General features: G+C 67.8%; 9 protein-coding genes across 9 annotated transcripts; 7 read left to right on the forward strand and 2 right to left on the reverse strand.

Moving 5' to 3' along the window:
- Positions 1-274: 274 nt before the first annotated feature.
- Positions 275-3,516, reverse strand: RHOBADRAFT_54829 (uncharacterized protein). The gene is made up of 10 exons (XM_018417523.1): positions 3,333-3,516; positions 2,885-2,907; positions 2,683-2,809; positions 2,477-2,599; positions 1,998-2,402; positions 1,448-1,908; positions 853-1,361; positions 729-778; positions 595-626; positions 275-532 (listed from the first exon to the last, which is right to left on the reverse strand). Exons 1-10 carry the CDS (start codon positions 3,480-3,482, stop codon positions 430-432), a joined length of 1,983 nt encoding a protein of 660 aa, XP_018269680.1. The 5' UTR covers positions 3,483-3,516; the 3' UTR covers positions 275-429.
- A 677-nt stretch (positions 3,517-4,193) lies between these two features.
- Positions 4,194-5,708, reverse strand: RHOBADRAFT_45593 (uncharacterized protein; the record flags this gene model as incomplete). Its single annotated transcript, XM_018414634.1, has 13 exons — positions 4,194-4,204; positions 4,306-4,319; positions 4,512-4,549; positions 4,658-4,721; positions 4,793-4,829; positions 4,923-4,951; positions 4,994-5,013; positions 5,085-5,141; positions 5,219-5,251; positions 5,330-5,343; positions 5,410-5,490; positions 5,578-5,614; positions 5,673-5,708. The coding sequence occupies 13 exons, from the start codon at positions 5,706-5,708 to the stop codon at positions 4,194-4,196; spliced, it is 471 nt and encodes a 156-aa protein (XP_018269681.1).
- Positions 5,709-6,147: 439 nt separating this feature from the next.
- On the forward strand, positions 6,148-7,126 carry RHOBADRAFT_28750 (uncharacterized protein). Its single transcript, XM_018412838.1, has 3 exons — positions 6,148-6,273; positions 6,356-6,930; positions 6,999-7,126. The coding sequence occupies exons 2-3, from the start codon at positions 6,358-6,360 to the stop codon at positions 7,086-7,088; spliced, it is 663 nt and encodes a 220-aa protein (XP_018269682.1). The 5' UTR covers positions 6,148-6,273; positions 6,356-6,357; the 3' UTR covers positions 7,089-7,126.
- Positions 7,127-7,339: 213 nt separating this feature from the next.
- On the forward strand, positions 7,340-10,596 carry RHOBADRAFT_38213 (uncharacterized protein; the record flags this gene model as incomplete). The annotated part of the gene is made up of 9 exons (XM_018413504.1): positions 7,340-7,646; positions 7,720-7,844; positions 7,972-8,086; positions 8,189-8,912; positions 8,988-9,127; positions 9,198-9,295; positions 9,359-9,738; positions 9,825-9,969; positions 10,046-10,596. 9 exons carry the CDS (start codon positions 7,340-7,342, stop codon positions 10,421-10,423), a joined length of 2,412 nt encoding a protein of 803 aa, XP_018269683.1. The 3' UTR covers positions 10,424-10,596.
- Positions 10,597-11,016: 420 nt separating this feature from the next.
- Positions 11,017-12,940, forward strand: RHOBADRAFT_32081 (uncharacterized protein; the record flags this gene model as incomplete). The annotated part of the gene is made up of 8 exons (XM_018413012.1): positions 11,017-11,095; positions 11,180-11,311; positions 11,404-11,485; positions 11,548-11,685; positions 11,761-12,160; positions 12,294-12,297; positions 12,440-12,598; positions 12,681-12,940. The coding sequence occupies 8 exons, from the start codon at positions 11,017-11,019 to the stop codon at positions 12,938-12,940; spliced, it is 1,254 nt and encodes a 417-aa protein (XP_018269684.1).
- A 1,759-nt stretch (positions 12,941-14,699) lies between these two features.
- Positions 14,700-15,491, forward strand: RHOBADRAFT_7483 (uncharacterized protein; the record flags this gene model as incomplete). The annotated part of the gene is made up of 2 exons (XM_018419188.1): positions 14,700-15,249; positions 15,334-15,491. Coding segments are annotated over 2 exons (708 nt in total), but the record flags the coding sequence as incomplete, so codon positions are not given.
- A 660-nt stretch (positions 15,492-16,151) lies between these two features.
- Positions 16,152-17,924, forward strand: RHOBADRAFT_54834 (uncharacterized protein; the record flags this gene model as incomplete). Its single annotated transcript, XM_018417524.1, has 4 exons — positions 16,152-16,265; positions 16,348-17,065; positions 17,129-17,418; positions 17,490-17,924. The coding sequence occupies 4 exons, from the start codon at positions 16,152-16,154 to the stop codon at positions 17,724-17,726; spliced, it is 1,359 nt and encodes a 452-aa protein (XP_018269686.1). The 3' UTR covers positions 17,727-17,924.
- Positions 17,925-18,445: 521 nt separating this feature from the next.
- On the forward strand, positions 18,446-21,091 carry RHOBADRAFT_16871 (uncharacterized protein; the record flags this gene model as incomplete). The annotated part of the gene is made up of 6 exons (XM_018412341.1): positions 18,446-18,617; positions 18,705-19,084; positions 20,102-20,419; positions 20,508-20,622; positions 20,696-20,893; positions 20,934-21,091. Coding segments are annotated over 6 exons (1,341 nt in total), but the record flags the coding sequence as incomplete, so codon positions are not given.
- A 3,141-nt stretch (positions 21,092-24,232) lies between these two features.
- RHOBADRAFT_65368 (uncharacterized protein) lies at positions 24,233-25,690 on the forward strand. Its single transcript, XM_018418692.1, has 6 exons — positions 24,233-24,252; positions 24,315-24,321; positions 24,568-24,643; positions 24,739-24,753; positions 24,820-25,082; positions 25,201-25,690. The coding sequence occupies exons 3-6, from the start codon at positions 24,590-24,592 to the stop codon at positions 25,382-25,384; spliced, it is 516 nt and encodes a 171-aa protein (XP_018269688.1). The 5' UTR covers positions 24,233-24,252; positions 24,315-24,321; positions 24,568-24,589; the 3' UTR covers positions 25,385-25,690.
- The last annotated feature ends 936 nt before the right edge of the window (positions 25,691-26,626 follow it).

The raw sequence follows: 26,626 nt of genomic DNA on the forward strand, positions 1-26,626 counted from the left end.
AGCGAGCGGGCTGGCCCTCGGCGCAGGTAGTGAGCGCCGTGGAGCGGGCGGCGAAAGTCAAAGGGCGATGAGGCGGGGCCGGGCGAGCTGGCGGCTGAATGGGCGGCGCCGATGATGCAGTCGGGCTCAAGGGAGCCAGCAAGTGCGAGCCAGTGCACTGCTCGCCGGACGAGCGACGTGGTGTCGAGAGAGGCGAGGGCCGCTCTCCCTCGGCTCGACTGGGCGCCGTCGACTCGCGCAAGCTCTCGTTCTGCTCTCTAGTCGCACTGCACGTGCATCAGGAACGAACCCTTGTGTTGCAGTATCAAGAAGAGAGAGCGAAGAGAGCTCGAGACAAGGTACAGAGGGAGAGGACCGGGCGCGAACGGACGACGAGACGACGACGACGAGGAAGGGTCACTGCGACGACAACGGCACAGACTTGCAGATTCACGCCTTGGCAAACTTCTCCTTGATCTGGTCGATGACGGCCGGCTCGGCGAGCGTCGACAAGTCGCCCAGCTGGTCGCCCTCGCCGCTCGCAATCTTGCGCCTGCAGGACGGGCAACGTCAGCGCTACGTCCTGGGACGTGGTTGGACGCGAATTTGACGGACAGCAAGCGTCGCATTATCTTCCCCGACCTCGTCTGCGACCCAGGGAGTGCGAGGGAGTGTCAGGAGCGTTCGGGAGAGAAGGAGGAGGCCGGGGGAGGCTCCCGACGCCCTCGAGGGCTGGAACGGTGGCGCACCTTGGGCAGGTCGTTGACGAGAACGAGCTTCTTGGGCGCAGCGAACGGTCCTGCAGGTGGGACGGTCTGAGTGAGTACGAGGTGACTTTTGCGAAGGCCGGCAAGTTGAGAAGGTAGGACGGACCGATCGTCTTGCGGACCTGGAGGACGAGCTCCTTGAGGAGCGCCGGCTCGTCCGGGTTCTCGGCGGCAAACTCGGGCTTGAGCGAGACGTAGGCGACGACGGCCTGGCCCGTGAGCTCGTCGGGGATGCCGACGACGGCGGTCTCGGCGACGCCGTTGTGCTGGATGAGGGCGCTCTCGATCTCGGCCGTCGACAGGCGGTGACCCGACACATTGATGACGTCGTCGACGCGGCCGCGGATCCAGTAGTAGCCGTCGTGGTCACGACCGGCGCCGTCGCCGGTGAAGTAGAAGCCCGGGTACGGGTTCATGTACGTGTCGAGGAAGCGCTTGTGGTCGCCGTACACGGTGCGGGCGATCGAGGGCCACGGCTTGCGGACGCACAGGACGCCCTCGACCTCGTTGCCCTCGATCTCCTTGCCCGTCGTCGGGTCGAGCAGGACCGGGTCGATGCCGAAGAAGGGGAGCGTTGCTGCGCCGGGCTTGGTCTTGGTCGCGCCGGGAAGAGGCCTGTACAGGTTCGAGAGAGAGGTGAGTCAGGATGTGGCACGAGGAAGGAGAGGAGGGAAGAGAGAGAGAGGGAGAAGGAGACGCACGTGATGATGATCGAGCCCGTCTCGGTCTGCCAGTACGTGTCGACGACGGCGCACTCCTTGTTGCCGACGTGCTCCCAGTACCACTCCCACGCCTCGGGGTTGATGGGCTCGCCGACCGAGCCGATCGTGCGCAGCGTCGACAGGTCGTGGCCCTTGGTGTGCTCCTCGCCGAGGCGGCGCAAGAGGCGGATCGCGGTCGGCGCCGTGTAGAACTGCGTGAGCTTGTGCTTGGCGACCGTCTCCCAGAAGCGCGACGGCGTCGGGTACACGGGCGTCGACTCGAAGATGGTCGTCGTGACGCCGTTGGCGAGCGGGCCGTAGACGATGTAGGTGTGGCCCGTGATCCAGCCGACGTCGGCCATGCACGCGTACCGGTCGTCCGGGTGCACGTCAAACACGTACTTGAGCGTCATGAAGGCGCCGAGGAGGTAGCCGGCCGACGTGTGGACGACGCCCTTGGGCTGCGGGCGAGGGGGACGACGAGGGTGAGCTCCGGGTTCCTCGAGGGCGCAGGACCTCGCCGAGAGACAAAGAGAAGAGAGGGACGCACCTTGCCGGTCGAACCCGAGGTGTACAGGATAAAGAGCGGGTCCTCGGACGAGACGATCTCGACGGGGCAGTACGGCTGGACCTTCTCCTTCTCCTCGTGCCACCAGTGGTCGCGGCCCTCGGTCCACTTGACCTTGCCGCCGGTGCGCTGCAGGACGAGGACGTGCTCGACGTCCGGGCACTCGGTGAGCGCCGCGTCGACGATCGACTTGGTCGCGATCGTCTTGCCGCCGCGCTTGCCCTCGTCGGTCGTGATGACGACGCGCGACTTGGCGTCGACGACACGGTCGCGGAGCGACTCGGCGGAGAAGCCGGCAAAGACGACGGAGTGGATGGCGCCGAGGCGGGCGCACGCGAGGAAGGCGATGGCGGCCTCGGGGACCATGGGGAGGTAGATGGCGACGGTCTGCTCGGGAGGACAGGACGACAGGGTCAGTACGACGCGGTGGGGCGTGTCGAGCGAGGGAAAGGAGGACGCACGTCGCCCTTCTTGACGCCGTAACTCTTGAGGATGTTGGCCGTCTTGCAGACCTCCTGGAACAGCTGCTCGTACGTGAGCTCGACGTGCTCGCCAGGCTCGTCGGCCTCCCAGATGATGGCGGTCTGCGACGAGGGCCCGAACGTGTCAGTCTCGAGCGCAGGGCGGAGCGCAAGGCGAGAGAGAGGGAGAGTGAGAGGGGGCGCACCTTGTTCGGGTGCTTGTACGCCCAGCGGTCGACGCAGTTGTACGAGACGTTCAAGCCGCCCTCGGGGAACCACTGGACATCGCCGGCGGTGAACGAGCCGGCCGTGACGGTCGAGTACGGGCGGTGCCTGCGCAGGGGACGAGGAGGACGAGGTCAGGACACGCTCTCCTTGCGGCAGCGGTGGAGCCGACCGGCGACGCACCAGTAGAGGTGCTCCTTGGCCATCTGTACGGCGCATCGGGACACGGTGGAGAGGTGGTCAGCGTGCTGCTCCGAGTCGTCGCCCGTCCCCGCAAATGCTCCCACGCGCTGCCACGGCCTCGCGAGGATGTGCAGCCTGCCGGGTCTGCTCGAGATAATTCCATCAAGCATGTCCAAAGCCGTTGCGCGTCCCGCAGAGGCCCAGTGCCGGCGGGACAGCTGAGCGCGCCCCTCCCAACCCATCGGGCGAGCGCAAGTCCTCCTCCCTCGCCCCTCGCCGGCTCAATATCCATGAAAGCGCGCGATACGGCCTGCAGAGCGTGCCTCGAGGCTACGGTGCAGGCCCCGTCCAAGCGCACGAGCTGCCGCGAGCCCGAGAGCCCGTGCCCGCCCCCTCGCCCCCCCTCCGACTCGCTCCCCACACAACGCTCGTGGACGGTTGGGCTCACCTTGTCCCAGAACTGCGCCGGCTGCTCGACCGACTCCTTGTACAGCGCGGCGTACTCGTCCGGGTTGGCGTGGCTCGTGTGCGACGAGCCGTCGTTGCGCTTCGAGATGGGGTGCGTCTTGGCGCTGCGGTAGTCGTGCTCGGTCGCCATGTTGGAGCAGGTGGTGGTGGTAGAGACTCGAGAGGTATCGAGGTAGGGTAGGGAAGCGGAAGGGGGAGAAGGACGAGACGGCGAGCGCGCGCTCGTTCCGACGGTGTGGGGCACTCGCTCTCGACGCGGAGCCAGCCGGGCCCTTGCAGCCTCGTCGCTTCCCAGGCACAACTCGACGCTCTCCCGTCATGGCCAAGGCCAGGTTCCCTCGCTGCACCCGCTCCACGTCGCCTGACCCACCTCGTCCTCGACGTCCGACCTTCTCAAACTGCAACTTGCTCTCCCGCGCCCCTCTCGCGCACTCTCCTGTTTCCTCTCGCGACGCACAGAGAGGCCTCGACGTGAGAGAGACGACCGCATTGTACGTGCCCGAGTCGAGAGGGAAGCTCGCTGCTCGTCCGACTCGCCGCGCAGGCCGCGCCCGTACGAGCACCTCCGACGAACGAGAGCGGCGCGAATTCCGCGGCCAAGCGGGTGCGCACAGGCGGCGGGCCGAGGCAATCGACCGGTCGCCCAATGTCGGAAGTGCGATGCAGGCCCAATCAGAACGTGGCGGAGGCCGGACCGCGCGGGCGAACGCAGCTCGAGCGACGAGGCGGGGACGACGAGCGAGAGGGCGAGGCGAAAGAGGATAGGAGGTACAGGGTATAGAGAGGCGAGGGGGAATGGGAAGGGGTACAGGGGAAGCGGCGAAGAGCGGGCGGGCGGCGCTCAGACGGTGTCTGCTCGAGCGCGGGCAAAGACGGCGGGTCAGGGCTGTCGCGACGGCGAAAGGGCGCGAGAGAGAGTGTCGTGCGACGTCGAGAGAAAGTGAGAGACTCACCGTCGTGATACGCCCTGCAAAGAACGAGAGAGCGGCGAGGAGAAGGAGGATGGGAGGGACGTCGAGCGGGTCGTCAGCGACCGGAAAGAGAGCTCGCCTCGTCGCGCCGGCGGCTTCTCGTCGCGACAGGCTGTACAGCTCGACAGGCTTGTCCTCGATGACGACGAGCTCGACCGAGAGGGAGGCAGGGAAAGAGGAGGACGCACCATCTCGTATCTTTGGGCGACTTGGGCGCGTTGCGGACCTGCGGGCCGGCGAGTGTCAGGAGGACCCTCGACGTAGCCTCCTAGACCAACAGGAATGTCCACCGACACGTTCGCCGAGCTGGAAAGGCAGGGAGAGAGGGACGCACGTAACGATCATTGTCCGGCGGGAGCTCCTTCGACTTGCACGACGCGAGCATGCTCTGCATAGTGCTGCGGACGAGGACAAGCTGCGGTCAGGACACGTACGCTCGGCTCGGGACCGGCCGAGGCGCTGGACGCACATGAGGAGGCTCTGGACGTTGAGGACTGGGGACCAGCCTGCGCGCAGAGGACGACGAGATGGGTCAGTATCGGCCCGTCGAAGTGTCGACGTTGCCCGTCGGAAGAGACCGAGAGAGGCGTGTGACGTACCGCTGCCGAGGACCGAGGCGCAGATGTGGCTGCACGAGCAGGGGAACGAGCGTCAGTGCATCCTGACGCACAATGGCGACACCGCCCCAGGCTCGTAGCGCAAGCGACGTGCGGACGAGGAAAGACAAGAAGGAGAACGAGGACGCCCCCGTTGGTGTAGACGTGCGGGTGCTGCGGCGGCTTGAAGCCGTCGCTGGTGAGGAAGGTGACCTCGGGCGACTGCGCGCGACGAACGAGGGTCAACGACGTGCTTCAAAGGTCGCAGTAGAGGGATGAGGGTGAAAGAGAGGGCGAACGTCTATAGGGTACTGGTTCGAGAAGCGGAAGCGCTGCAGGAGAAGGAGGATGAGGACGAAAGTCAGCTCGTGGTTCGCCGGCGGGACGAGGGCGTGGACGGCTCGGCGCACCAGGGCAAACTCCTCTGTATGGGGAGGGCTAGACGTGAGTGTTGTGCTCGAGGGTGCGCAGGAGAGAGTCGACGACGCACCGCCTTGAAAGCACGAGTCGCCGAGAACGGACAGGGCGACGACCCACTCCTCGAGGTTGTCGGCGTGAATGATGCGGCAGCCTGTGTGGGCGACAGTCGACTCGTCGACGCGTCAGGCGAGCTGCGCAAGGCGAGGGAGAGGCGAGGGAGGCGGCACCCCACACGCACCAGTTGGCGGCCCCTTGGTCTGCAGCTCTGTGAGCTCCTGCGGGGCGGAGGCGGCTGTCAGGAAAGTTCACGCATAGACACGTGGCAGGACGCACCTTCTGGAGGCGCTTGGCGGCGATGCGTGAGGCCATCGAGGTCGAGCCAAGGTGGGTCGAGGAGGTGGGCGAGCGGTGAGCGTCGAGGTCCTTTGGGCGCAGCTGCTGACGTGTGAGGCGGGAAAATGGACGACGCTCTGGCGGGTTGCGGTGTCTTCTGCTCGAGCGGAGCCTGGTGGAGAGACCGAACCTGCACCGCCTCAAGCGACGAGCCGCCGACGATGGCGAGCGGCGTCGCTCGCACGTTGATTTCGCTGTCGGGTGAACCTAAGTTCTGAGGAGCTAGATAGATGCTCGCTAGGGCTGCACAGCCGTCCACGCTGTGCTGCGGCCGGGTGGATGACTCTGGCTCGCCTTCTCCTCCCGCTTCCTGGCTCGACACCCTCACCCGCACTCAGCATGGCCGCACCAAATGCTGCTCGCCAGGCCCTGAGCCTCACTGCCCGCACCCTGCGCACCCGCACCGCATCGCCCGCCGCGTTCGCCGTCGCCGGCACCAGTGGCAAGCGGTCGCTCCACTCGGTCGTCTCGCTCGCCTCGACCTCGACCAGGCCCAGAGCCACGACCTCCCGTTCGGTCGCTGCAGCATGGCAGCTCACTGGTGCGCCCCTTTCCCCCTGCCCCTCGCGCCTCGTCGCCAACCGACGCTGACCTCATCTCTCTCCCCCTTCCCCCCGACACAGGCATGCAGCGCCGCACCATGTTCATCCAGACCGAGACGACGCCCAACGCCGACTCGCTCAAGTTCATCCCCGGCCAGCCCGTCTCGCCAGAGTCGACCCACGAGTTCCTCGACGCCGGCAGCTCGTCGGCCTCGCCGCTCGCCGACCGCCTCTTCCACCTCCCCGACGTCCGCTCCGTCTTCTTTGGGCCCGACTTTATCTCGGTCAACAAGACCGAGGACGGCCAGTGGTCGGAGCTCAAGCCCGAGATCTACTCGATCATCATGGAGCACTTCACCGCCGGCCGCCCCTTGTTCGAGGAGGGCCGCGGCGGCGGCGCCGAGGACACGCGCATCCTCGACTCGGACTCGGAGGTCGTCGCCATGATCAAGGAGCTCCTCGAGACGCGCGTGCGCCCGGCCATCATGGAGGACGGCGGTGACATCGAGTACCGCGGCTTCAACGAGGAGTCGGGCGTCGTCCAGCTCAGCCTCAAGGGCAGCTGCAGGGGCTGCGAGAGCTCGAGCGTGACGCTCAAGAGCGGCATCGAGCGCATGCTCATGCACTACATCCCCGAGGTCAAGGAGGTCGAGCAGGTGCGCCCTCTTCCTCGCCCTCTCTCTCTCTCTAGCCGCGACTGACCCTCCCCCTTTCTTCGGCGCAGGTCCTCGGCGAGGCAGAGGCGGTTGCAGAGGACGAGTTTGCCAAGTTCGAGGCGAGGCTACGGTCGGGCGGCAAGACCGTGAGCGTGTAGAGCCGTGAAACGTCGCTTCTCGAGCCTCTACTTCTTCCTCCCTCTCGCCTCGCTCTCGAGAGAAACGACAGAGTGCGACGGTGAGCTGGTCTGCACCTTGCGAGGAGGCTTGAGAGCTGTCCACTCGGGCGGTTTTGACTGGCTCGCTCTCTCTCCGTCCGAGAAGTCCGTCGTCTCCCGCGGCCTCGTCGCGCTCCGCATCTCCCTCTGCCCGCCACAGCAGCAGCCGCACCAGCTCGCCCGGGTCCGCCATGCTCCCGCTCTGCAAGCACGCCCTGTCGCGCGTCCCGCGCCTGTCGCGCTCGCTCGCCACCCCGGTCAGCTCGTCGTCGTTCCCGCCCGCGCCTCAAAAGAGCTACAGCGCCATCACGCCGCCGTACCCGCGCTTGCTCGAGCAGCTCACCAAGGTCCGCCAGGTCCTCAACAACCGCCCCCTGTCGCTCGCCGAGAAGATTGTGTACTCGCACCTGGTCGACGTCGAGGAAGGCCTCGCCGGCGGCGACCCCATCCGCGGCGAGAAGCACCTCAAGCTCCGTCCCGACCGTGTCGCTCTCCAAGGTGCGTCCAGTCCCTCCCCCCCTGTCGAGGCGCGCTAGCCGCACGACCTGACGTCCCACCACCTCGCTCGCAGATGCTTCGGCGCAGATGGCCATCCTCCAGTTCTCGACGTGTGGCCGCCAGTCGACTGCCGTGCCTGTCTCGATCCACTGCGACCACCTCATCTCGGCGTACGAGGGCGCCGAAGCCGACCTCAAGGTGCGTCGCTCCTCCTTCCCTCCTTCCTCCCCTTCCGCCAGCGTCGTCGCGGCAATGCGAAGAGCTGGGGGGCGTAGACAGACTCTCAGCGATAGAGGACTGACCTTCGCACCCTCTCGACCCGCAGCGCTCAATCATGAGCAACCAGGAGGTGTTCGACTTCCTCGAGAGCGCGTCCAAGAAGTACGGCATCGAGTTCTGGGGCCCGGGCAGCGGCATCATCCACCAGATCGTCCTCGAGAGTACGTCCTCGCTTTCGACGTCTCTGCAAGAGGTGGCGGGACGGCGACCCCTCGGCGACATGTCGTGGACGAGCCCGCACTGACCCCTGTCCCATTTCGCAGACTACTCGGCACCGGGCCTCCTCATGCTCGGCTGCGACTCGCACACGCCTAACGCCGGCGGCCTCGGCGCCATCGCCATCGGTGTCGGAGGAGCCGACGCCGTCGACGCCATGACGGCGACGCCGTGGGAGCTCAAGGCGCCCAAGTTGATCGGCGTCGAGCTCAAGGGCGAGCTGTCCGGCTGGTGCTCGGCCAAGGACGTCATCCTCGAGGTCGTCGGCCGTCTCTCGGTCCGCGGCGGCACGGGCTCCATCATCGAGTACTACGGCGAGGGAGTCGAGCGCATGGGTGCGACGGGCCTCGCGACCATCGCCAACATGGGCGCCGAGATGGGCGCGACGACGTCGACGTTCCCGTACTCGGCCAACATGCGCCAGTACCTGCACGCGACCAACCGCGGCCCTGTCGCCGACGCCGCCGACCATGCCCAGGCGGCGGGCCTCCTCAGCCCGGACGCCGGGTGCGAGTACGACCAGCATCTCACGATCGACCTCGCGACGCTCGAGCCCAAGCTCAACGGGCCGTTCACGCCCGACCTGAGCACCCCGCTCGGCCGGTTCGGCGACCTCGTCAAGGAGAAGGGGTGGAAGGACGAGCTGAGCGCGGCCCTCATCGGCAGCTGCACCAACTCGTCCTACGAGGACATGGCTCGTGCGGCGAGCATCGCGAGGCAGGCCAAGGCCAAGGGCCTGTCGGTCAAGAGCTCGTTCATGGTCACGCCTGGGTGCGTCCCCGCTCTCGCTCTCTCGGTCTCTCTCTCTCCTCTTGCGCCCGTCGACTGACCCTCGCTCTCTCGCAGCTCAGAGCTCATCAACGCGACGATCGAGCGCGACGGGCTCAAGGCCGACCTCGAGGCGGTCGGCGGGCAGGTCCTCGCCAACGCGTGCGGGCCCTGCATCGGTCAGTGGGAGCGGTCCGAGAAGAAGGGCGAGGAGAACGGTGCGTCCTCGGTCTCCCTTTCCTCGTTCCGGCCTGCGACTCGTCGACTGAGATGTCGAGCGTCCTGCAGCCATCTTGACGTCGTTCAACCGCAACTTCAAGGCGCGCAACGACGGCAACCGCCTCACGATGAACTTCCTCGCCTCGCCCGACATCGTCACCGCCATGGTGCGCCTCGAGTCTCGCCTAGCCTCTTCGTGGTACATGTCCTGACATCTCGACTGTACGCAGGCCTTCTCGGGCAAGCTCAGCTTCGACCCTCGGCACGACACGCTCCTCGACTCGGAGGGCAACCCGTTCAAGTTCGACCCGCCGACGGGCGACCGCCTCCCGCCGCAGGGCTACCTCGCCGGCAACACGACCTACCTCCCCGAGGCGACGCCTGCTCCCGTTCCCGAGACCCCTCTCGCCATCTCGCCGACGTCGACCCGCCTCGAGCTCCTCGAGCCGTTCGACCCGCACTTTACGGCCGCCGAGTTCACCAACCCGGCCAAGAAGCTCGAGTTCGAGGACCTGCGCTGCCTGTTGCGCATCCGCGGCAAGTGCACGACCGACGAGATCTCGGCGGCGGGCAAGTGGCTCAAGTACAAGGGCCACCTCTCCAACCTCGCGTGCGTCCTCCTCCTCCTCCTTCTCCCTCTCCTCCTCGTCGGCCCGTCCACTCCAGGACGAGTCACTGACCGACATGTACCCGCAGCGAGAACACGCTCATCGGCGCGACCAACGACGAGACGGAGCGGGTCAACTCGGCGATTGACTTCGAAACGGGCGAGGAGGGCACCATCCCCGAGGTCGCCAAGAAGTACAAGGCTCGCGGTCAGCCCTGGATGATCGTCACCGACGTACGTCCCTCCTCTTCCCTCCCTACGACTCGAGGCGCCCCAGGATCCTGACGAGCTCTCGACCTCGTCCGCGCAGCACAACTACGGCGAGGGCTCGGCTCGCGAGCACGCCTCGCTCCAGCCTCGGTTCCTCAACTGCAAGGTCATCCTCGCGCGCTCGTTCGCGCGCATCCACCGCACCAACCTCACCAAGCAGGGCGTCCTCCCGCTCACTTTCGCCAACGAGGCCGACTATGCGCTCGTGAGCGCCGGAAACTCGGTGCGCACCGAGGGCCTCGACGCGCTCCTTCGCGGCGACCTCGACGCGAGCGTGCACGTCGTCGTCAAGGGCAAGGACGGCAAGGAGACGCGCATCGAGACGGTGCACGGCCTCAGTCGCGACCAGGTCGAGTGGATCCGCGAGGGCTCGGCGCTCAACCTCATCAAGCGCAAGGCGGCCGAGGCGGCGCAGTGAGCGTTGCAGGGTCGGTGTGTCGGTCGTGTGGGACCGGGTCGTCGCCGGCGTCGTCGTCGTTGGCCGGAGGAGGAGGAGGATAGAGCTGGCTCTCCCTTGTTGTCTAGATTTCCCTCGTGCTCTGTCTCTCTTGGGTTCACTGCACCTTGCAAAATCGCACGTTCGACTGCGTCCTGGCCTCGTCGTGTCGAGAGGGTTTCTGCGGCAGCGAGACGTGCGACGGCGGGGCCTCTCGAGCGAGGAAGCGGAGCGGAGCAAGGTCGCGTCCACACCGCTCTCGACGACCGCCAGAGCAGCTGCAGCCGAGCAGTCTCGCACCAGACCAGCTCGTACACCTCTAGCAGTGAGTCCCCTCTCCTCTGCGCCGCCGTCACCGTCGTCGAGCGGCAGGCGACGAGGACCCCGGCTCCACACGCACCCTCCCTCGTCGAGTAGACGGCCGGGCGAGCTTGTTGGAGGGCCAGATGGGCCGCAGAGACCTCTGTTCGGAGGTCTAGCATGGCGTCTCGACCCGCCCTGTCGAGCCTACCTCGCTCACCTCGTCGTCGCCTCCTCCTCTTCTCCTTGCAGCCAGGCCAGCGATCTACCTCACCATGGCAGGTCCCGGCTCGTCCTTTGCCGCGCGCAGGAAGGCCGTCAAGAAGGGCGTCCAGTTCACGCTTCTCGTGGTCGGTGCGTCCGAGCTACCTCTCCCTCTACGCCCCCATCCTCCTGGTCACAAGCGCTAACTCCCTCTGTCGCGCCCGCAACTCGCAGGCCAGTCGGGCACCGGTCGCACGACTTTTGTCAACACGCTGTGCGAGACGCCCGTCATCGCGCACAAGGCGCCCGTCGCGCCGGAAATGGCCCACCTCGAGGACGGCATCAAGATCAACCCGGTCAACGTCGGTGAGCCCGCGCTCCCTTGTCCTTCCTGCAGTCACCGTAGCGTCGAGAAGACCAAGGCGTGCGTCGTGAGCTTACACCGGACACGCCTGCAGAGCTCGAGGAGGACGGCGTGCGCATCTCGCTCACGGTCGTCGACACGCCCGGCTTTGGCGACCAGATCGACAACGAGTTCACGTGCGTCCACCTCCCCCTCACACTCGACGACGAGCGAGAACTGACATGACGCATGGCCGCAGGTTCAACGAGATCATGGGCTACCTCGAGCGCCAGTACGACGATATCCTCGCCGAGGAGAGCCGGATCAAGCGCAACCCGCGCTTCCGCGACAACCGCGTGCACGCCCTCCTCTACTTCATCACGCCGACCGGTCATGCGTACGTCCACTCTCGGCGCCTCTCGAGACTCGGCGCGAGCCCTCACTGACCTTGCCCCCCTCATCCTGCCCGCAGCCTGCGCGAGCTCGACATCGAGCTCATGCGCCGCCTCTCGCCTCGCGTCAACGTCATCCCCGTCATCGGCAAGTCGGACACGCTCACGCCGAGCGAGCTCCAGGGCTTCAAGCGCCGCGTCATGGAGGACATCGAGCACTACAGCATCCCGGTCTACAACTTCCCGTACGACGCCGAGGAGGACGACGAGGAGACGATCCAGGACAACAGCGAGCTGCGTGCCCTCATGCCGTTCGCCATCGTCGGGTCCGAGGACGAGGTCGAGGTCAACGGCGAGCCGATCCGCGCGAGGAGGTACCCTTGGGGCCTCGTCGAGGTCGACAACCCGCAGCACAGCGACTTTCAGCGCCTGCGCAACGCCCTCCTGTCGACCCACTTGACCGACCTCAAGGAGATCACGGTGCGTCGCCACGTTTCTCTGCGTCACGAGGTCAAAGCCCTGACCTTGCCTTCCTCCCTTCCCCTCGACCTCTCCTCGCCCTCTCTCTACCTCTCGACCCTCGCACGACTATCCTGCACGTTCCCAATGACAGCACGGTGCGTCCCGTCTCACTCACAAGCCCGTGGGACGGTCACTGACTCTCTTTGCCCCCGCCGACCCCCCTCCTCCTCCCCAAACTCGCCTTAACTTGCCCCGACTCGCCCTGGCTTTGCCCTGGACCGTTCTGCATCAAAATAGACCATCTCTACGAGATGTATCGTACGGAAAAACTGTCCAGGAGCATGGTGGGCGACGCCGGCGGTCCCGACTACTCGGCGGACCAGGATGGGTCCGTCCTTCCCGAGGACATGGCGACGCAGTCGGTGCGCCTCAAGGAGGACCAGCTCCGTCGCGAGGGTGCGTCCCTGCTCTCTTCCTACATCGTCCCTGCCGTCGCCGTCGACGTCGTCCTGACTCTTCCCCCTTGTCGCGCTCGCAGAGCAGCAGCTTCGCGACCTCGAGCTCCGCTCGCAGCGCGAGCTCGCCGAGAAGCGCCAGGAGCTCCTCGCGCGCGAGGAGGTGCTGCGCAACCTCGAGGCGCGACTCGCGCAGGCGCAGACGAGCGGGACGCCGCCGCCCCAGCAGCAGCAGCAGCTCAGCATGAGCCAGCACGGCGCCATGCACCCGAACCTCACGCCGGGCGGGTACGCCGCCGAGGAGCAGCAGCACCTCCACAACGGCATGCAGCAGCAGCACTGAGCGGCGACGGCGGCGGCGCGACCTTTGACGACCTTCCCTCGAGACGACCCATACCCTCCCTCTCCTTTCCTCCTCCCTCCTCCCTCTCTCTCTCTCGCTCTTCCACGTTACCCGACTCGCCCTCGTTGTGCTCTCCCCCTTCTCTTGCGCTCCTCCCCCCTTTGTCAAGCAGTCGTTCACTTCCTCGTCGTCCGAGCGAGAGATGAGAGGTCCGAGAGCGCTCTGCGGCGCCTCGTCCTTCTCCACGAGTGACGCGTGTGGGTGGCGCCCTATCTTGGCTGCGATTGGTGCCGAGAGCTGGGCAGAGAACACGGCGAGCCGTGAAAGGCTCTCGTCGGAAGTAGAACTCTGAGACACAGCGAGGAGCGGCTCTCTTCGGCTCCCTTGGCCGATTCGACGACGGGCGCCGAACCTCGCGCTGCGTCTCCCTCTCCTCTTGACCGCCTCCTCTGCCTGCGCACACGACCGACGACCGACACCCACCGCCGAGCACCCTCCCAGCACACCTGCAGCGCTCGCCCTCCTCCTCGCGGCACCGCCCCCACCTCCAATCTCTCGCCCTCTCCTCGCCCGAACACTCGCCGCAAGCCCAGCCGACACCCGCCCCGCATGGCCACTCGCACGACCTTCCTCGAGCTGCGCGGCCTCACCCGCCAAGCCGCCGCCGCGCCGCTCAAGTGCGCCCGCCCCGGCGCTCGTCGGCTGCACTCGTCCAGGTCGCCTCGCACGACCCACTCGTTCGCCTCGAGCCCCGCCGCAGGCCCCGCCGAGGGCTTCAAGAGCGCGCCCAAGTCGAACCGGCGCCTGTTCGCCGGTGCGGGAGCCGCCGCCCTCGCCGCGACGGCATACCTCGCCGCGACCGGTTCGTCCGACGCCGACGCCGACAGGCCCCTGCTCCTCGCCAACCCGAACGACCCGCTCTCGGCACTCGACCCGGCCATCCTCGGGCGCACGACGGCCCACCTCACCGCGGCGTCCGTCCCCGACCTCGTGCGCCAGTGGGTCGTCTACGCCGTCTCGGAGCAGTCGCTCCTCGTCCAGATGGGCCCGTGGATGGTCGGAAAGCTCCAGTGGGCCCACGAGAACGTCCCTGTCCTCGGTCCCGCCGTCTGGGCCGTCTTTGCGGCGGTACGTCCCCTCTCCTCGCCCTTTCTTGAGAAGGCCCCCTCTGACTCGTGTCGGTAACTGCAGGGCATGGACAACACGTTCTACCGCGTTTTTGTCGGCGGCGAGTCGGTCCCTGGCTGCACCGAGCAGGTGCAGAAGTACGCTAACCGCGGCGTGCGTCCTCGTTTACCTCTCCTCGTGACCTTCCCAAACGGCGAGTCCTGACTTGCTCCTCCCTCGACAGGTCGGCGTCATGCTCAACTACAGCGCCGAGGCGCCTCTCGGCTCGGCCAAGAGCGGCGGCGGCATCGACCAGGCCGCCATGACCGAGATCACCTACGCCGTCTCGCAGGCGGCCAAGCTCACGCCGGCGGCGGCCGAGTCGGTCGGTACCATCAAGCCTGCCCTGTTCGCCATCAAACTGTCGGGCCTCATCTACGACGCGTCGGTCCTCGCCCGTGCCTCGCTCGCGCTCGCGAGCGACTCGACGATCGCGCGCGGCGGCCGCCTCTCGTCGTCGACCCTGTTCCCGCACTCGCCCGAGCTCTCGTCAGAGGACCACGAGCTCCTCGACAAGCTGTACGACGGTCTGCGCAAGGTGGCTGACGAGGCGCAGACGCACAACCTGCGCCTCCTCGTCGACGCCGAGCAGTCGTGGTTCCAGCCGGCCATCGACCGCTACGTCGACCTCCTCAGCGAGGAGTTCAACAAGGTCCGCCCGTCGACGCCCGTCTCGAGCGCCCCGTCGGCGCCCGTCGTCTACAACACGTACCAGTGCTACCTGCGCGACGCGCCGACGCGCATCGCCGCCGCCCTCGCCCACGCCGACGAGCACGGCTACTCGTTCGGCGCCAAGCTCGTTCGCGGCGCGTACCAGGAGTCGGAGCGCGCCCGGCACCAGAAGCTGCCGGCGTTCGAGTCCGGCGTGCCGTGCGTCGTGTGGGGCTCGAAGGCCGAGACGGACAAGTGCTACGACGAGTGCGCCGCCCTCCTCGAGAAGCGGCTCGTGCAGGACCTCAAGAAGCAGGGCGACCAGGCGGTCAACCAGGCCGGAGTCGGCGTCGTGCTCGCGAGCCACAACGGCACGAGCATGAAGCGCTTCCTCGAGTCGCTGCGCGACGACGGGCTCGCCAAGGAGGAGGGCGGCAAGCTCGCCGTCGACGAGCGCCTGCGCGGTCGCGTCGCGTTCGGCCAGCTTATGGGTGCGTCACCTCGTCTCTCTCTCTCCCTTTCTCTCTCTCTCGCCTGCCACAGCCACTGACTCGACCTTTTTTACGCTCGCGCAGGCATGTCCGACAACCTCACCCAGACCCTGATCGACCTCATCCACCCCTCGTCCGACCCGGCCGCCGCCCCGCTCGTCGTCAAGTACATGCCTTACGCCTCGCTCGAGCAGGGCCTGCCGTACCTCGTCCGCCGCGCCAACGAGAACCAGAGCATCCTCCAAGGCGACCCGACGAGCGGCCGCGGCGGTGCGCGCGAGGAGCGTCGCGCCGTCGGCAAGGAGATCCGCAGGCGCATGGGCCTGTCGTTCTGAGCGTACCCTCGCTCGGGCGAGACGGACGAGGACGAGGAGCGAGGAGGAGCGGGGAGGAGGAGGAGGAGGTTCTCGGCTCGAGCGCATCTCCCTGTCGTACCGGTTCTCTGCGCATCCTTTGTTGTACTCTCTGTTGCTCCTCGCCATCTAGAACCTGCATCGTAGATCTGTGTCACGTCTCGCGGTCGGTCGGCACAGCAGAAGAGAGCGAGAGCGAGCAGTTCTCGTCGCTCTCGTCGCGAAGGAGGTGAGGAAAGATGCCCCGCCTCTCAGTTGCACACGCTCCAGTGCTACAAGCTCGCCCGCCCTCGCGCACACCTACTGCTCGCTCGCCCTCTCCCCTCGCCGTCGCTCTCAGCCTGCCTGAGGGTTGACGAGGAGAAGGTCGACAGGGAGGCTCTGGAGGCCGGCAGGGCAGGACGCCTGCGGCTCCTCCGTGTATGTGCAGGGCGGAAGGAGCGTCTGGAGGGCTAGCAGATGCCACTCGACGAGGACGACGTGAGAAAAGAGGGTCAACTGATGAAGTCCGTCTCTCGCTCCTCCACCTCCTGCTCGCTCTCGCTCAGCATGGATAAGTGGGCCGCCAAGCTGTCCCAGGACGCTCTCCTGGTGCTCACAGGCCTCCCTCGCGGGTCTGAGTTCGGGTTCGACGGCCGGCTCTGGGTCCTCGACCGCTTCTCGGTGCGCCCCCTCTCTCCCTCGTCCCTCGCCTCCAGCAGGCGCGGTGGGCTTGAGCGCAAGTTGACCAAATCGAGCACAACAGGGCGTCAAGTTCCTCCCCGCCGGCCTGCACTTCTTCGTCTTCTCCGCCGCCCCCACCTCGTCCTCCTCGTCCCTCCCGACCACCGACCCCGCCTCGACCGCACAAGGTGTCGGCGCACGGCATGCCCTCCTGCGCTTCTTCCGCAAAAGCGAGCGCGTCGTCCTCGAGTGGGACAACGCCCGCGAGGAGCTCAAGCGTGGACCGGCGGCCGGCTCGTCGACCAGGCGCAGGCGCACGACCCGGCAGGCGCACGCCGACGTCGCGCGCGACACGGTCATCTCTGAGGAGTACCTCCAGAGCCTCGACAAGAGCCTCGCGGCGTACCCGGCCGACGAGCTGCGCGACCAGTGGGCGGCGCTCGCCGGGTTCGTGACCGAGGACACGCTCGCGAGGGTCGTCGGGCTCGACGAGCAGGCGTGCGCGACGTGCGACGCGCTCGTGGGCAGCTCGCAGGACGAGGCGGGTGCGGTGCAGGGCGGGTCGAGCGCGAGGAGGACGTGGGGCAAGGCGCGCGAGGACGAGCCCGAGGTGGGCGAGGTCGTCGACGAGGAGGGCGAGGACGGCGCGGCGGCACCCGCAGACTCGGGCCTGCTCGAATTTGTGCGCTTTGACGACAAGCGGAGCTGGCCAGGAGGGGCGGTCGGCGCCGACCTCACGAGGTGGAGCAAGGACAAGAGCTGGCAGCTGAGCAGGGTCGTCGAGGAGCAGCTTGGTGGCGGTGCGCACGCTCTCTCTTTCCCCATCTCTCCTCGACCTTTATTTGACTCGTGTCCTGCAACAGACCCGAAGGAGCTCCTCGCCGAGCTGCAACTCGCCTTCGTCCTCTTCACCCTCGTGCACAACTACTCGTCCCTGTCGACCTACAAGGCCCTCTTCGCCCTCGTCTGCCGCGCCTCGACCCTCGCACGACCTTCCTCTCGCCGAGACGCCGCATCGCCGTACACTCGCGACCTCCCCGCCGACTCGGCGCTCCCCCTCTTCGCCTCGTTCCTGTCGACCTTCCTCGCCCAGGTCGACTTCCTCGACGAGTCGTTCTTCGCGACACAGCTCCCGTCACTGGAGCAGCACCTCGTCGAGTCGCTCGGGCACCTGTCGGACGCGCTATCGGACGCGCGCCGTCGTGGGAGGAGCTGGGCGCCCAGGACGAGGCCGTCGCGGGCGTCTGGCGCGAGGTCGTCAAGCGGTGGGACGCTGTCGCTAAGTTGACGACGGCGAAGTTCGGGTGGGATTTGGGCGTGATTCGTGGGAGCCGGGCCAAGTACCTGTCGGCGAGCGGGCGGTCCAAGCGGGACGAGGACGAGGTCGACCTCGAGGACCTGGAGGAGGGGGAGGATGCGCCGGTCGTGCTGGACGACGACGCGCTGCACGACTTGTACTAGCTGGCGACGAGGGCGGTGAGCAACGCGAGCGAGCTGTTTGCCCTCCCCGCTGCCGGACTTCGCCGTGAGGGAGAGATTGACCCGGCCCTCCGCATCTCACCGCTCGACGACCTCGTCAGCTGCGAGGCTACTCGCGCGCTCGATAGACCTCGGGCGCACACTGCAGCACAGCGCGGCCGCCGTCACTCGCCTCGCGAGCGTTCGATCGCGCCCCCCCGCCCCCGTCCGACCCTTTCCCACCCACCCGCGCCTCTCCCCCTCGCTCCGCCGCCCAGCCGCCTAGCCGGTGCCCGACTCGCACCATGTCGAGCGCCAGCTTGCGCCTCACCGAGCCGTGCGTCTTCCTCGTCGGCGGCCTCGACTGGGAGCGCGCTCGCCAGAGGCAGCGCCGCGCCGCTCAACGTGCCGCCAACGCCGCCAACACGCCCACCAACGCCGGCCCCACCGCCAGTGCCACCGTCGACAGCCCGAGCCAGTCGCGCCACCCGTCGCCCGACCGCGACCGCGGCTCGCGAGCGGCGTCGCTATCGCGGCCAGGCTCGCGCGCCGCCTCGCCCGCACCGCGCGGTCGGCTCGGCGAGCTCGCCCAGCAGGGCACCGACGAGTTCATCCCGCCCAACAGCCGAGGGCGCAGCCACTCGCGCACCCGCCAGCCGACCCCGACCGGCAACCGCACCCACAGCCTCTCGCGAGGGCGCGACGGCAGCCTCGTGCGCGACATGACCGACGCCCAGCTCGCCCTCCAGCACCAGCGCGACGAGCGCGAGGACCTCGACGAGCCGCCACCGGCACTCTTGCGCGGCCTCCTCACCGTCCACCTGTCCAAGCCGACCCGCATCAAGGACATCTCGGTCCGCTTCAAGGGCACGGCGAGGACCGACTGGCCCGAGGGTGCGTCTCTCCTTCCCCTCCCTCTCTCCTTGGCCTCCTTGCAGCGAGACGAGGCGCAGAGAGCTCACCGGGAACGTCCCTTCACAGGTATCGGCCCCCGTCGCCTCGACGTTATGGAGGAGACGCAGCTCATCAACGTCACCCAGTCGTTCTTCTCGGCCTCGTCGGCGTCGATGCAGCGTCGTGCGGCGTCGATCGGGCCAGGCGCAGGCGACCACGGCGACGAGTCGCGCGGCAGGTCGACGAGGCGCGCCGCGAGCGTCGTTCCCGGCCGCCAGGTCAGCCAGGGCCGCTCGTACCCGCGCGACAGCGTCCTCCAGCAGCACGAGTTGGCGCCTGTACCTCTGCACCAGCACGCGCCCGAGGTCGCACGTGCGCCCGGCCTGTCGCGTATCTCGTCGGAGGAGGACCTCGGCGACCACCGCATCCCGCCCGTCCTCCCTGGCGAGGCGGCGCCGAGCTACGAGGTCGCCGTCGACTCGGCACCTGGATCGCCCATGCACCACCCTGTATCGAGCAACCACTCGGTCGACACGCTCGACCTCGGCTCGGGCCTGTCGACCGCGTTCCGCGGCACCCACCACCGTCTCGAGCGCTCGCCCACGCCGTCCCGCTCGCCTCTCGCCACCTCGAACCCGATCACGTCGCCCGTCGAGTCGCCGTCCAGCTCGTCTAACCACCTCCCGCTCGCCCGCACGACGACTCGAGCGAGCCGCCTCTCGCACGACTCGACCGAGACGGTCTCGTCGGCGCACTCGAGCGGCACCGACCGTCCTCCGCTCGACCGCCAGCTGTCGTCGGGCACGGGCACGTCCAACACGGCGTCGCTGTCGTCGGATCCCGAGCGTCACGGCCCGGGGTGGCAGAGCGCGCCCGTCCCTGGCTCGACCGCGTCGAGCTTCGGCCGTGGGCGGTCGCCCGACCGCCAGTCGTCGAGCGCCAGCGGCGCGACGGACGGCGTCGATGGCGCGACGAGCGCCGTCGCCGGCATGACGTTCCAGTCGCGCCAGTCGATGGCGCCCGCACCGGCGAGCGCGACGGGCACGGACCGCCGCCGCCGCACCTCGTCGTCCTCGGCCGCGACGACGCGCCGGCTGTCGAGCAACACGGAGCGTCCGTCGGCCCTGCCGAGCGCGCTCAAGAGCAACTCGGGCTCGAGCGGCGGCAGCGGTGGCGCCGGCGGCGGCGGGCGGTCTGCCTCTCGCGGCGCGCGCTTCACCCTGAGCGGCATCACCGAGGTCCTGCGCGGCAAGAGCTCGAGCCGTGCGCGCAACGGCAACGGCAACGGCAACGCGGCCGCCGTCGACGAGGCGCACGCGCCCGTCGTCGCGCGGCGGACGAGCAGCCCCGACGCTCGTGCCGGGTCGTCGTCGTCGCGCATGCGCAGCCAGTCGCGTGGGCGCAAGACGGCGCTCAAGGCGCTCCGAGACGCGCTCGTCGTCGGGCACCACTCGAGCCACGGCGAGCGCGACGGCTCGGACGAGGACCGGCACGGCGCCGGCGGGTCCGAGGTGGTCGGCGACGGGTGGAAGGAGTTCAAGGCGGGCACCTACACGTACCCGATCTCGATCACGGTCCCGGCGACGCTGCCGCCGAGCCTGACGTGCGAGTTTGGCCACGTCGGGTACACGCTCAAGGCGACGGTCCACCGGGCGGGCGCCCTCACGACCAACCTCACGAGCTCGACCGAGGTGACGCTCGTCACGACGCCCGGCGAGGAGGACACGGAGGAGAGCGAGAGCATCGTCGTCGAGCGCTTCTGGGAGACGCAGGTCAAGTACCACGTGGCGCTGAGCGGCAAGGTGCGTCCCCTGCCCTCTCTCTCCTGCCCTCCCTCTCCCTCCCTCCTCTTCCTGGATCTCGCTCACTCGGCGTCGCGACAACCCGCAGAGCTTCCCTATCGGCGGCCAGATCCCAATCAGCATCCGGCTCAACCCGCTCGCCAAGATCCGGCTGTACCGCGTCACGGCCCAGCTTGAGCAGAAGACGAGCTACTTTGCCTCGGGTGCGTCCCTCTCTCTCCCTCTCTCTGTCTCCCTTTCCTCGCCTCCACCTTGCTGACCTCCTTCCTCGAGCAGTCAACTCGGGTCGCAAGCTCACTCGCCACGAGACGCCCAAGCGCTTCCAGCTCCTGCGCATCGAGAACAAGGACCCGAAGGAGCCGCTTCTGCCAATCCTGTCCGACGACCCGGACGTCCTCCTCAACCACCCTCTGCGCGAGTTCTTCATCAACGCCTCTTCCTCGGACGGTCCGCTCTTTTTTCGCCTTTTCCTCTGTGCGGTCGGGCACTGACTCTCTCTATTTCTTGCTCGCAGACGACACGCCGTCGCTGCTCGACCCGATCGGCCCGTGGCACCTCGACGGCCTCCTCCAGCTGCCCGACTGCAGCTCGAAGCTCTGCGTCAGCACGCACCACGAGAAGTCCAACATCTCGATCTCGCACACGCTCAAGATCATGATGCGCGTCGAGCGCGGCGACGACGACTACCTCGACTCGAAGGGCAACCGCAAGGTGCGCCCCGACCCTCTCTCGCTCGCACCCTCGTCACGCTCTGACCTTTCGCGTCTCTGCAGCTGTGGGACATCGTCGTCGAAGCCGGCGCCGTCATGCTCTCGTGCCGCCTCGCCCAGAACATCCTGCCGGCGTACTCGGACGCGACGCCCTCGCTGGCCGGCCCGTCCGGCTCGTCGTCCCGCTCGTCGCGCAACAACGCCAGCAGCCGCGGCGCGACCCACGACTGCGGCGCCTCGCACCCTCCTCCGCCAACACGCGCCGCCAACATGCACATCGGTATGGGCTCGTCGACGACGCACCGCTCGCACTCGTCGACGGCGGCGCCGATTGCGACGCTCGAGCAGAACCTCCTCCTCGCGCGCCTCATTGCGGGCGAGACGACGCCTGCGGGCGAGACGCCGCCGACGTACGACGCCGTCGTCGACGGCACGGCGCCGCTCGGGCGAGGACGGGCGACCGAGGTGGTCGAGGTCGAGGCGGAGGAGGTCGAGCGTGGGAGGAGCAGCAGCACGAGGAGGGGGACGGCGAGGGCATGAGCTCCCAGATTGAGCTGTGATAGACTGTAGTGCTCTGTGGGCTGTAGTGCGCATCCGATTCTGCATCAATCCGTCTCGTCATCGTCGACTTGCCAGAGCGGCGACGAGAGAGAGCGAGGCGCTGCGGAACTCGGACCCTCGTCCTTCCCTCGACCCGCGACCGCCTCGACTCGAGCCATGCCGAGCGCAGCCTGCTGAAGCGCCCCAGCTCGCCCATCCGCACCTCGTCGCCGCACCACTCTCGCCCGCCAAGTCGTCCCCGCCCCACCGTCCGCGTCGGATGCCGCTCCTCCCTCCTCCGCCGCCCCAGTTCCCGACGCGGTTCAGCCACGCCGAGCCACAAGAGCTGCAAGATGCGCCGGCGCAAGCAGCATGGCCCGCCGAGGGGCCCGAGGGCGTCGACGTCGACGGCCAGTCGATCGAGTGGGCGATCAAGACGCAGGGCGAGGAGCACATCGACCGCTTAGGTGCGCCGCACCGCCTGACTCTCGCAGATGGCCCTCTTCTGACCCGCTTGCCCTAGCAGAAGCGCGCCTCGCTCGACTCGCCGCAGTTCCCGCACCCTCCCCCTCCTCGTCCGCCGACGTCAGACCTCTCGACTCTCTGCCCACCCTGCCGTCCAGCGACTTCGACGACCTCGACGAGCCCGACTTGCACCCGGACGCGGCGGTCGGGGAGGAGCCAGAGGCGGACGGCGTCGCTGTCGGCGACGAGGCGGACGAGGGTCGAGCCTTGCTGTCGGCCGCAAGCTCGCCAGAAGGGCACAGCGAGGCGGCGCAGCGGGACCTGCACTTTAGCGACGACGAGCAGAACGATGCGCTCGTCGCGGCGGCGGCCCAGACGCTCGAGCAGGGCGGCACGCTCGACCTTCCCGCCGACCTCGCGCCGGCCGTCCTCCAGCGCATCAGCTTCGGCGAGACGGTGCGGATCTCGGGCGGGATCCGGTCGTCGTCTCGACCACATCGTCACCGCCACGTCCATGCCGACCTATTCCACCCGCCGCCGCCGCATGAGCGGACGTCCCTCCTCTCCGCTCAGCCCCGACCCATCTCGGCACCCTCGGACCTCCTCGTCGCCGCCGTCACCCCTGCCGCCGGGCCCTCGCGGTCCGCCTCTCCCGCCTCGAGATCTCGCCGCACGTCCATATCGTCGTCGCACCGCAGCGGCACCTCGTTCGCGCACCTCCACCCGTCGTCGCAAGCCCTGTCGTCGTCGCCCGCCTCGTACGGCGCCTCTCGATCGTCGTCACCCTGTTCCTCGATCTATGCTCCGCTCCAGCCGCCGTCCAAGTTCAGCCCAAACCCGCTCTGGGTCCGCACGACGTCGCAGCGCGGCCTGCGCCGCACTCGGTCCGGCGCGAGCCTGTCGTTCCAGGACTTCCTGCGCTCGGGCGCGGCGTACGCGTCGCCCGACGACGAGGACGACAGCGACGACGAGGACGAGTCGGCTCTCGTCGACGCAGCAGACGAGCTGCTCGACCCTCGAGGGCGGCGGTTCGGGCCAGCTCGTGCCGAGTACCGCGACCTCGTCGAGGCGCAGCGCGCGCGCCGCGAGCGTTGGGAGGCCCGTCGAGCGGCCAAGGAGGCCCGCGTGCGCGACGCCGAGGCCAAGGCGCGCAAGGGCGCCCGGTTCTGGGACCGCGTCGCGAGGCTGCTCGCGCTCGGCATGACCGGCGCGGGGCCGGCGCGCGCAAGCTCCTCGGCCGGCGGCGGTGGCTCGTCGTCGTCGAGGAGCGGGCACGTGTCGACGCGGCAGCAGAGCGGGTCGGCGGCAGCAGGGAGGGGCAGGGGCAGGTCGCCGGCGAGGCCGGGTCCGTCGCCGCTCGGGCTCGGGCGTGGCAGCAGCGGCGCTCGCACGCCCTCGGGCCTCTCGGTCGAGTCGAGCCTCGGCTCGCTGTCGTCGCACGAGAGCGAGCTCGACGACGAGCCGCCGCGTTCGCGCCCGCCGAGGCGACCGCCGCGCGTCGTCGTGCTCCCTCGTCCTCCTCCTTCGCCTCGCGCCAGTCGAACGCCGGTGGTCAAGACCGAGATCGACGTGCGGTTCGGCCCGGCGCCGGCGCGGTACCTGCGCCTCGACTGGCTGCGGTTCAAGCTGGCTCAGCTGATGCTGGCGGCGCGGGCAGCGCTGCGGACGGCGCTCGTCGGGCTCGAGCGGCAGAAGGGTGCGAGGCGCGAGGCAGCGTACGAGGAGGTCTGAGCGCGGTCGGTAGCTCGCCGTGCGCAACGCGAGAAGCATGCTCCTCGGTCGCGGTCGCTCGCTCTCTCCCTCTCTCGAGTGACCAGTTGAGCGTGAATCCTCTCTGCGAGCGAACCTTTTGCGAGAGATCGGACACTGCGAGGTGCGAGGTGCAAGCTTGGAGTTCAGAGTGGGCAGATGTGCGAGGCGAAGACGGCACTGTGCGAGAGAGGATCGCGAGGCGAGGCGGTGCGGCTGAGCTGGGCTGGCGCCGAAGCTGTGAGGCGCTGCTGCGCTGCGGAGTGTCGACGTCGTCGGTCGTTGCGCGTCGCGGTCGCCGAGCCGAGCCTCCCTCGAGCTGCTCCCCTCCCTCCTCCCTCCTCACACGACCTCTGCAACCCTCTCCAGGTGAGCCCTGCCTGCTCGCATCTTCTCCTGTACCTTTTCTGACCCTGGCCTCGCCCACACAGCCAGCCCGTGAGTCTCGCCGGTCACCACCGCTCCCCCCGTGGTTCCCCCCCTCGTCCTCCCGACCCCGTCCTCGCCCACTCGCCTCACCCCTCGCGCTCGAGCGCCGTTGTCACCACCAGCTCGACGCGCAGTCCCACGCCGAGCACAACGCGCCAACCCGCACCATCCTGCGCTCGTCACGGAGCGAGAAAAGATCGCTTATCTGACCTCGTCATACCCTCGCCTCCTCGTCCTCCGCCTCTCGTCCCGCAGAACCCGCACTAGCACCATCAAGATGGCCTCCGCTCAGCAGAAGTTCGACTACTACATCTCGCAGGTTGACAAGGAGGTGCGTCCGCCGCCCTCGGCCCCTCGTCACTCCCTCCCCGCCTCATCACGCAACCCCGGACTCGCCGACTGACTGGCCCAGTTGCCTCTCTGCAGCTCTCCAAGTACCCTGTGCGCCTACTCGGTCCTTGCCCGATCAACCGCGCAGCAGTCGATTGACTCGTTCGCCGTCCACAGACCCTCAACCGCCTCGAGTCGCAGACCGGCATTCCCAAGGCCTACGCGACCCTCGGCGCCGCCGCCGTCTTCTCGACCCTCGTCTTCTTCAACATCGCGGCGAGCTTCCTCACCAACTTCCTCGGCTGGGCGCTCCCGGCCTACTTCTCGATCCGCGCGCTCGAGTCGCCCGGCCACGACGACGACGTCCAGTGGCTCACCTACTGGGTCGTCTTTGGCCTGTTCACCTTCATCGAGAACTTCTCGGGCCTCATCGTCGCCTGGTGAGTCGCCCCTTTCGCTTTCCGTCCCCGACTCGGTCCTCGGGCCTTGTCAATCGTCCCGCTCTCGCGCTCGAGCCTCGGAACCGCCTCCTGACGCCTCGACCCGCTCCCCCGACAGGTTTCCGTGGTACTACGTCGTGAAGACCGGCTTCATTTTCTATCTGATTCTTCCCTCGACTCGCGGCGCCGTCGTCCTCCACGAGAAGGTCGTCAAGCCCATGTTCCACCAGCGCAAGGTCGCCCCGACCACCACCTCGGGCACCACGAGCGTCACCTCGACCCCGGTCGTCGCTGCCCAGTGAACCGCTGCACGCAAGGCGCTCGCCGCGCTCGACCGCGTCGACGCCGAGGTTGCACACTTGAGCGGCCGAGCGAGGAGCGCTGTCGAGCGCCTCTCTGCCCGTCTGCCCTAGTTTGCCGTCCTCTCTCGTCCTCCCCCTCCTCCCTCTTTGTTCGATAGCTCCCCTCCCCCGTGCTTTCCCGTCGTACCTGCGTCTCTCCCCCTTTTACCCTTACACCTCCTCTCGTCAATCTCCCTCCTCGATCCGCTTCCTCTCCTCTCCTCCCCTCTCCGTCTCGACATGGACACAATCAAGTAGTGACGCTCCATCCTGTCTGTCTCTAGAGAGAGAATATGCGAGAATGGTGAAAGCGAGAGCGAGTGAGCCTGTCCTCGCTCAGCGCGGGCGACCTTCTCACAGACAGTCGAGCCTGCCTCGCTCCTTCCTCTGGCTCGAGACGGTCGGCCGTCGCTCCCGAGCCTCTCTAAGCATCGGTCGTCGAAAGCGAGAGCCGAGACGAGCTCGAGAGGAGGAGCAGGGAGGAAAGCCTCTCGTGCGAGCCGGCCTTCTCACCTCGACCCGCCGCCAGACCGAGGCAAAGCGCGAGGCCAACGCGAAATAAAAGAAAAAAGATGAGCGAACCTGGCCAGGTTGCATGAGGTGGTGGCTTGACGGCGGAGTACTGAGCGCGAGATACCTCTTATCCCGGGGCCACCATAAGCCGACTAGCGAGTCTTAGCGCTGCTTGTACTCCTGTGTCGTTGTGGCGACGAAGATCTGTAAGCAAGACTGGGCAAGGCAGAGACGTCGTGATTCCACGGGGCGGTGGCATTTGAGTAGAACCGAGCCATGGCCTGAACTGGTTCGAGCAAGGAAAGGTCGGCTTGCCAACGCGCGCAACACGCATTTGGGTCGTCACCTTCTCGGTCCTCCTGCTTCCCCCTCGCCTCGGATCGCTTCGGGGAGAACACGAGCGACTCGGGCCTTTTCTGCTGCATAGCTGGAGACTCACGGCGGGCCTTAACTGCGACGAGACGAGGCGAGAGCGCGAGACGAAGCGACACGAGGCGGGCGCGCGCGCCGCGTCGCCTCGGCTCCTTCCCACTTTGCTCTCCTTCTCTCGCCTCGTCACAGCTGCACAGCGTCCTGGCGCAAGCTCTAACGCGTCGTTACCGCACAGCTCGGTTCGGCCGCGAGCGTGTGAGAGAGCGCGAGAGCGCGCGGCCAGGCTGCGCTTCTTTCCACTCTCAGTTTCGTCCTCTT

The sequence above is a fragment of the Rhodotorula graminis genome (assembly GCF_001329695.1).
Source record: "Rhodotorula graminis WP1 unplaced genomic scaffold RHOBAscaffold_10, whole genome shotgun sequence".
In the NCBI taxonomy this organism is placed as follows: domain Eukaryota; kingdom Fungi; phylum Basidiomycota; class Microbotryomycetes; order Sporidiobolales; family Sporidiobolaceae; genus Rhodotorula; species Rhodotorula graminis.

Coding starts and splice junctions, on each gene's coding strand:
- RHOBADRAFT_54829 (XM_018417523.1), bottom strand. CDS start 3,482: ATGGCGACCGAGCACGACTACCGCAGCGCCAAGACGCACCCCATCTCG. Junction 1,909..1,997: donor CCTCGGGTTCGACCGGCAAG/GTGCGTCCCTCT, acceptor CCTCGCCCGCAG/CCCAAGGGCGTCGTCCACAC. Junction 1,362..1,447: donor ACGGGCTCGATCATCATCAC/GTGCGTCTCCTT, acceptor GAACCTGTACAG/GCCTCTTCCCGGCGCGACCA.
- RHOBADRAFT_65368 (XM_018418692.1), top strand. CDS start 24,590: ATGGCCTCCGCTCAGCAGAAGTTCGACTACTACATCTCGCAGGTTGAC. Junction 25,083..25,200: donor TCGGGCCTCATCGTCGCCTG/GTGAGTCGCCCC, acceptor CTCCCCCGACAG/GTTTCCGTGGTACTACGTCG.
- RHOBADRAFT_28750 (XM_018412838.1), top strand. CDS start 6,358: ATGCAGCGCCGCACCATGTTCATCCAGACCGAGACGACGCCCAACGCC. Junction 6,931..6,998: donor AGGTCAAGGAGGTCGAGCAG/GTGCGCCCTCTT, acceptor TCTTCGGCGCAG/GTCCTCGGCGAGGCAGAGGC.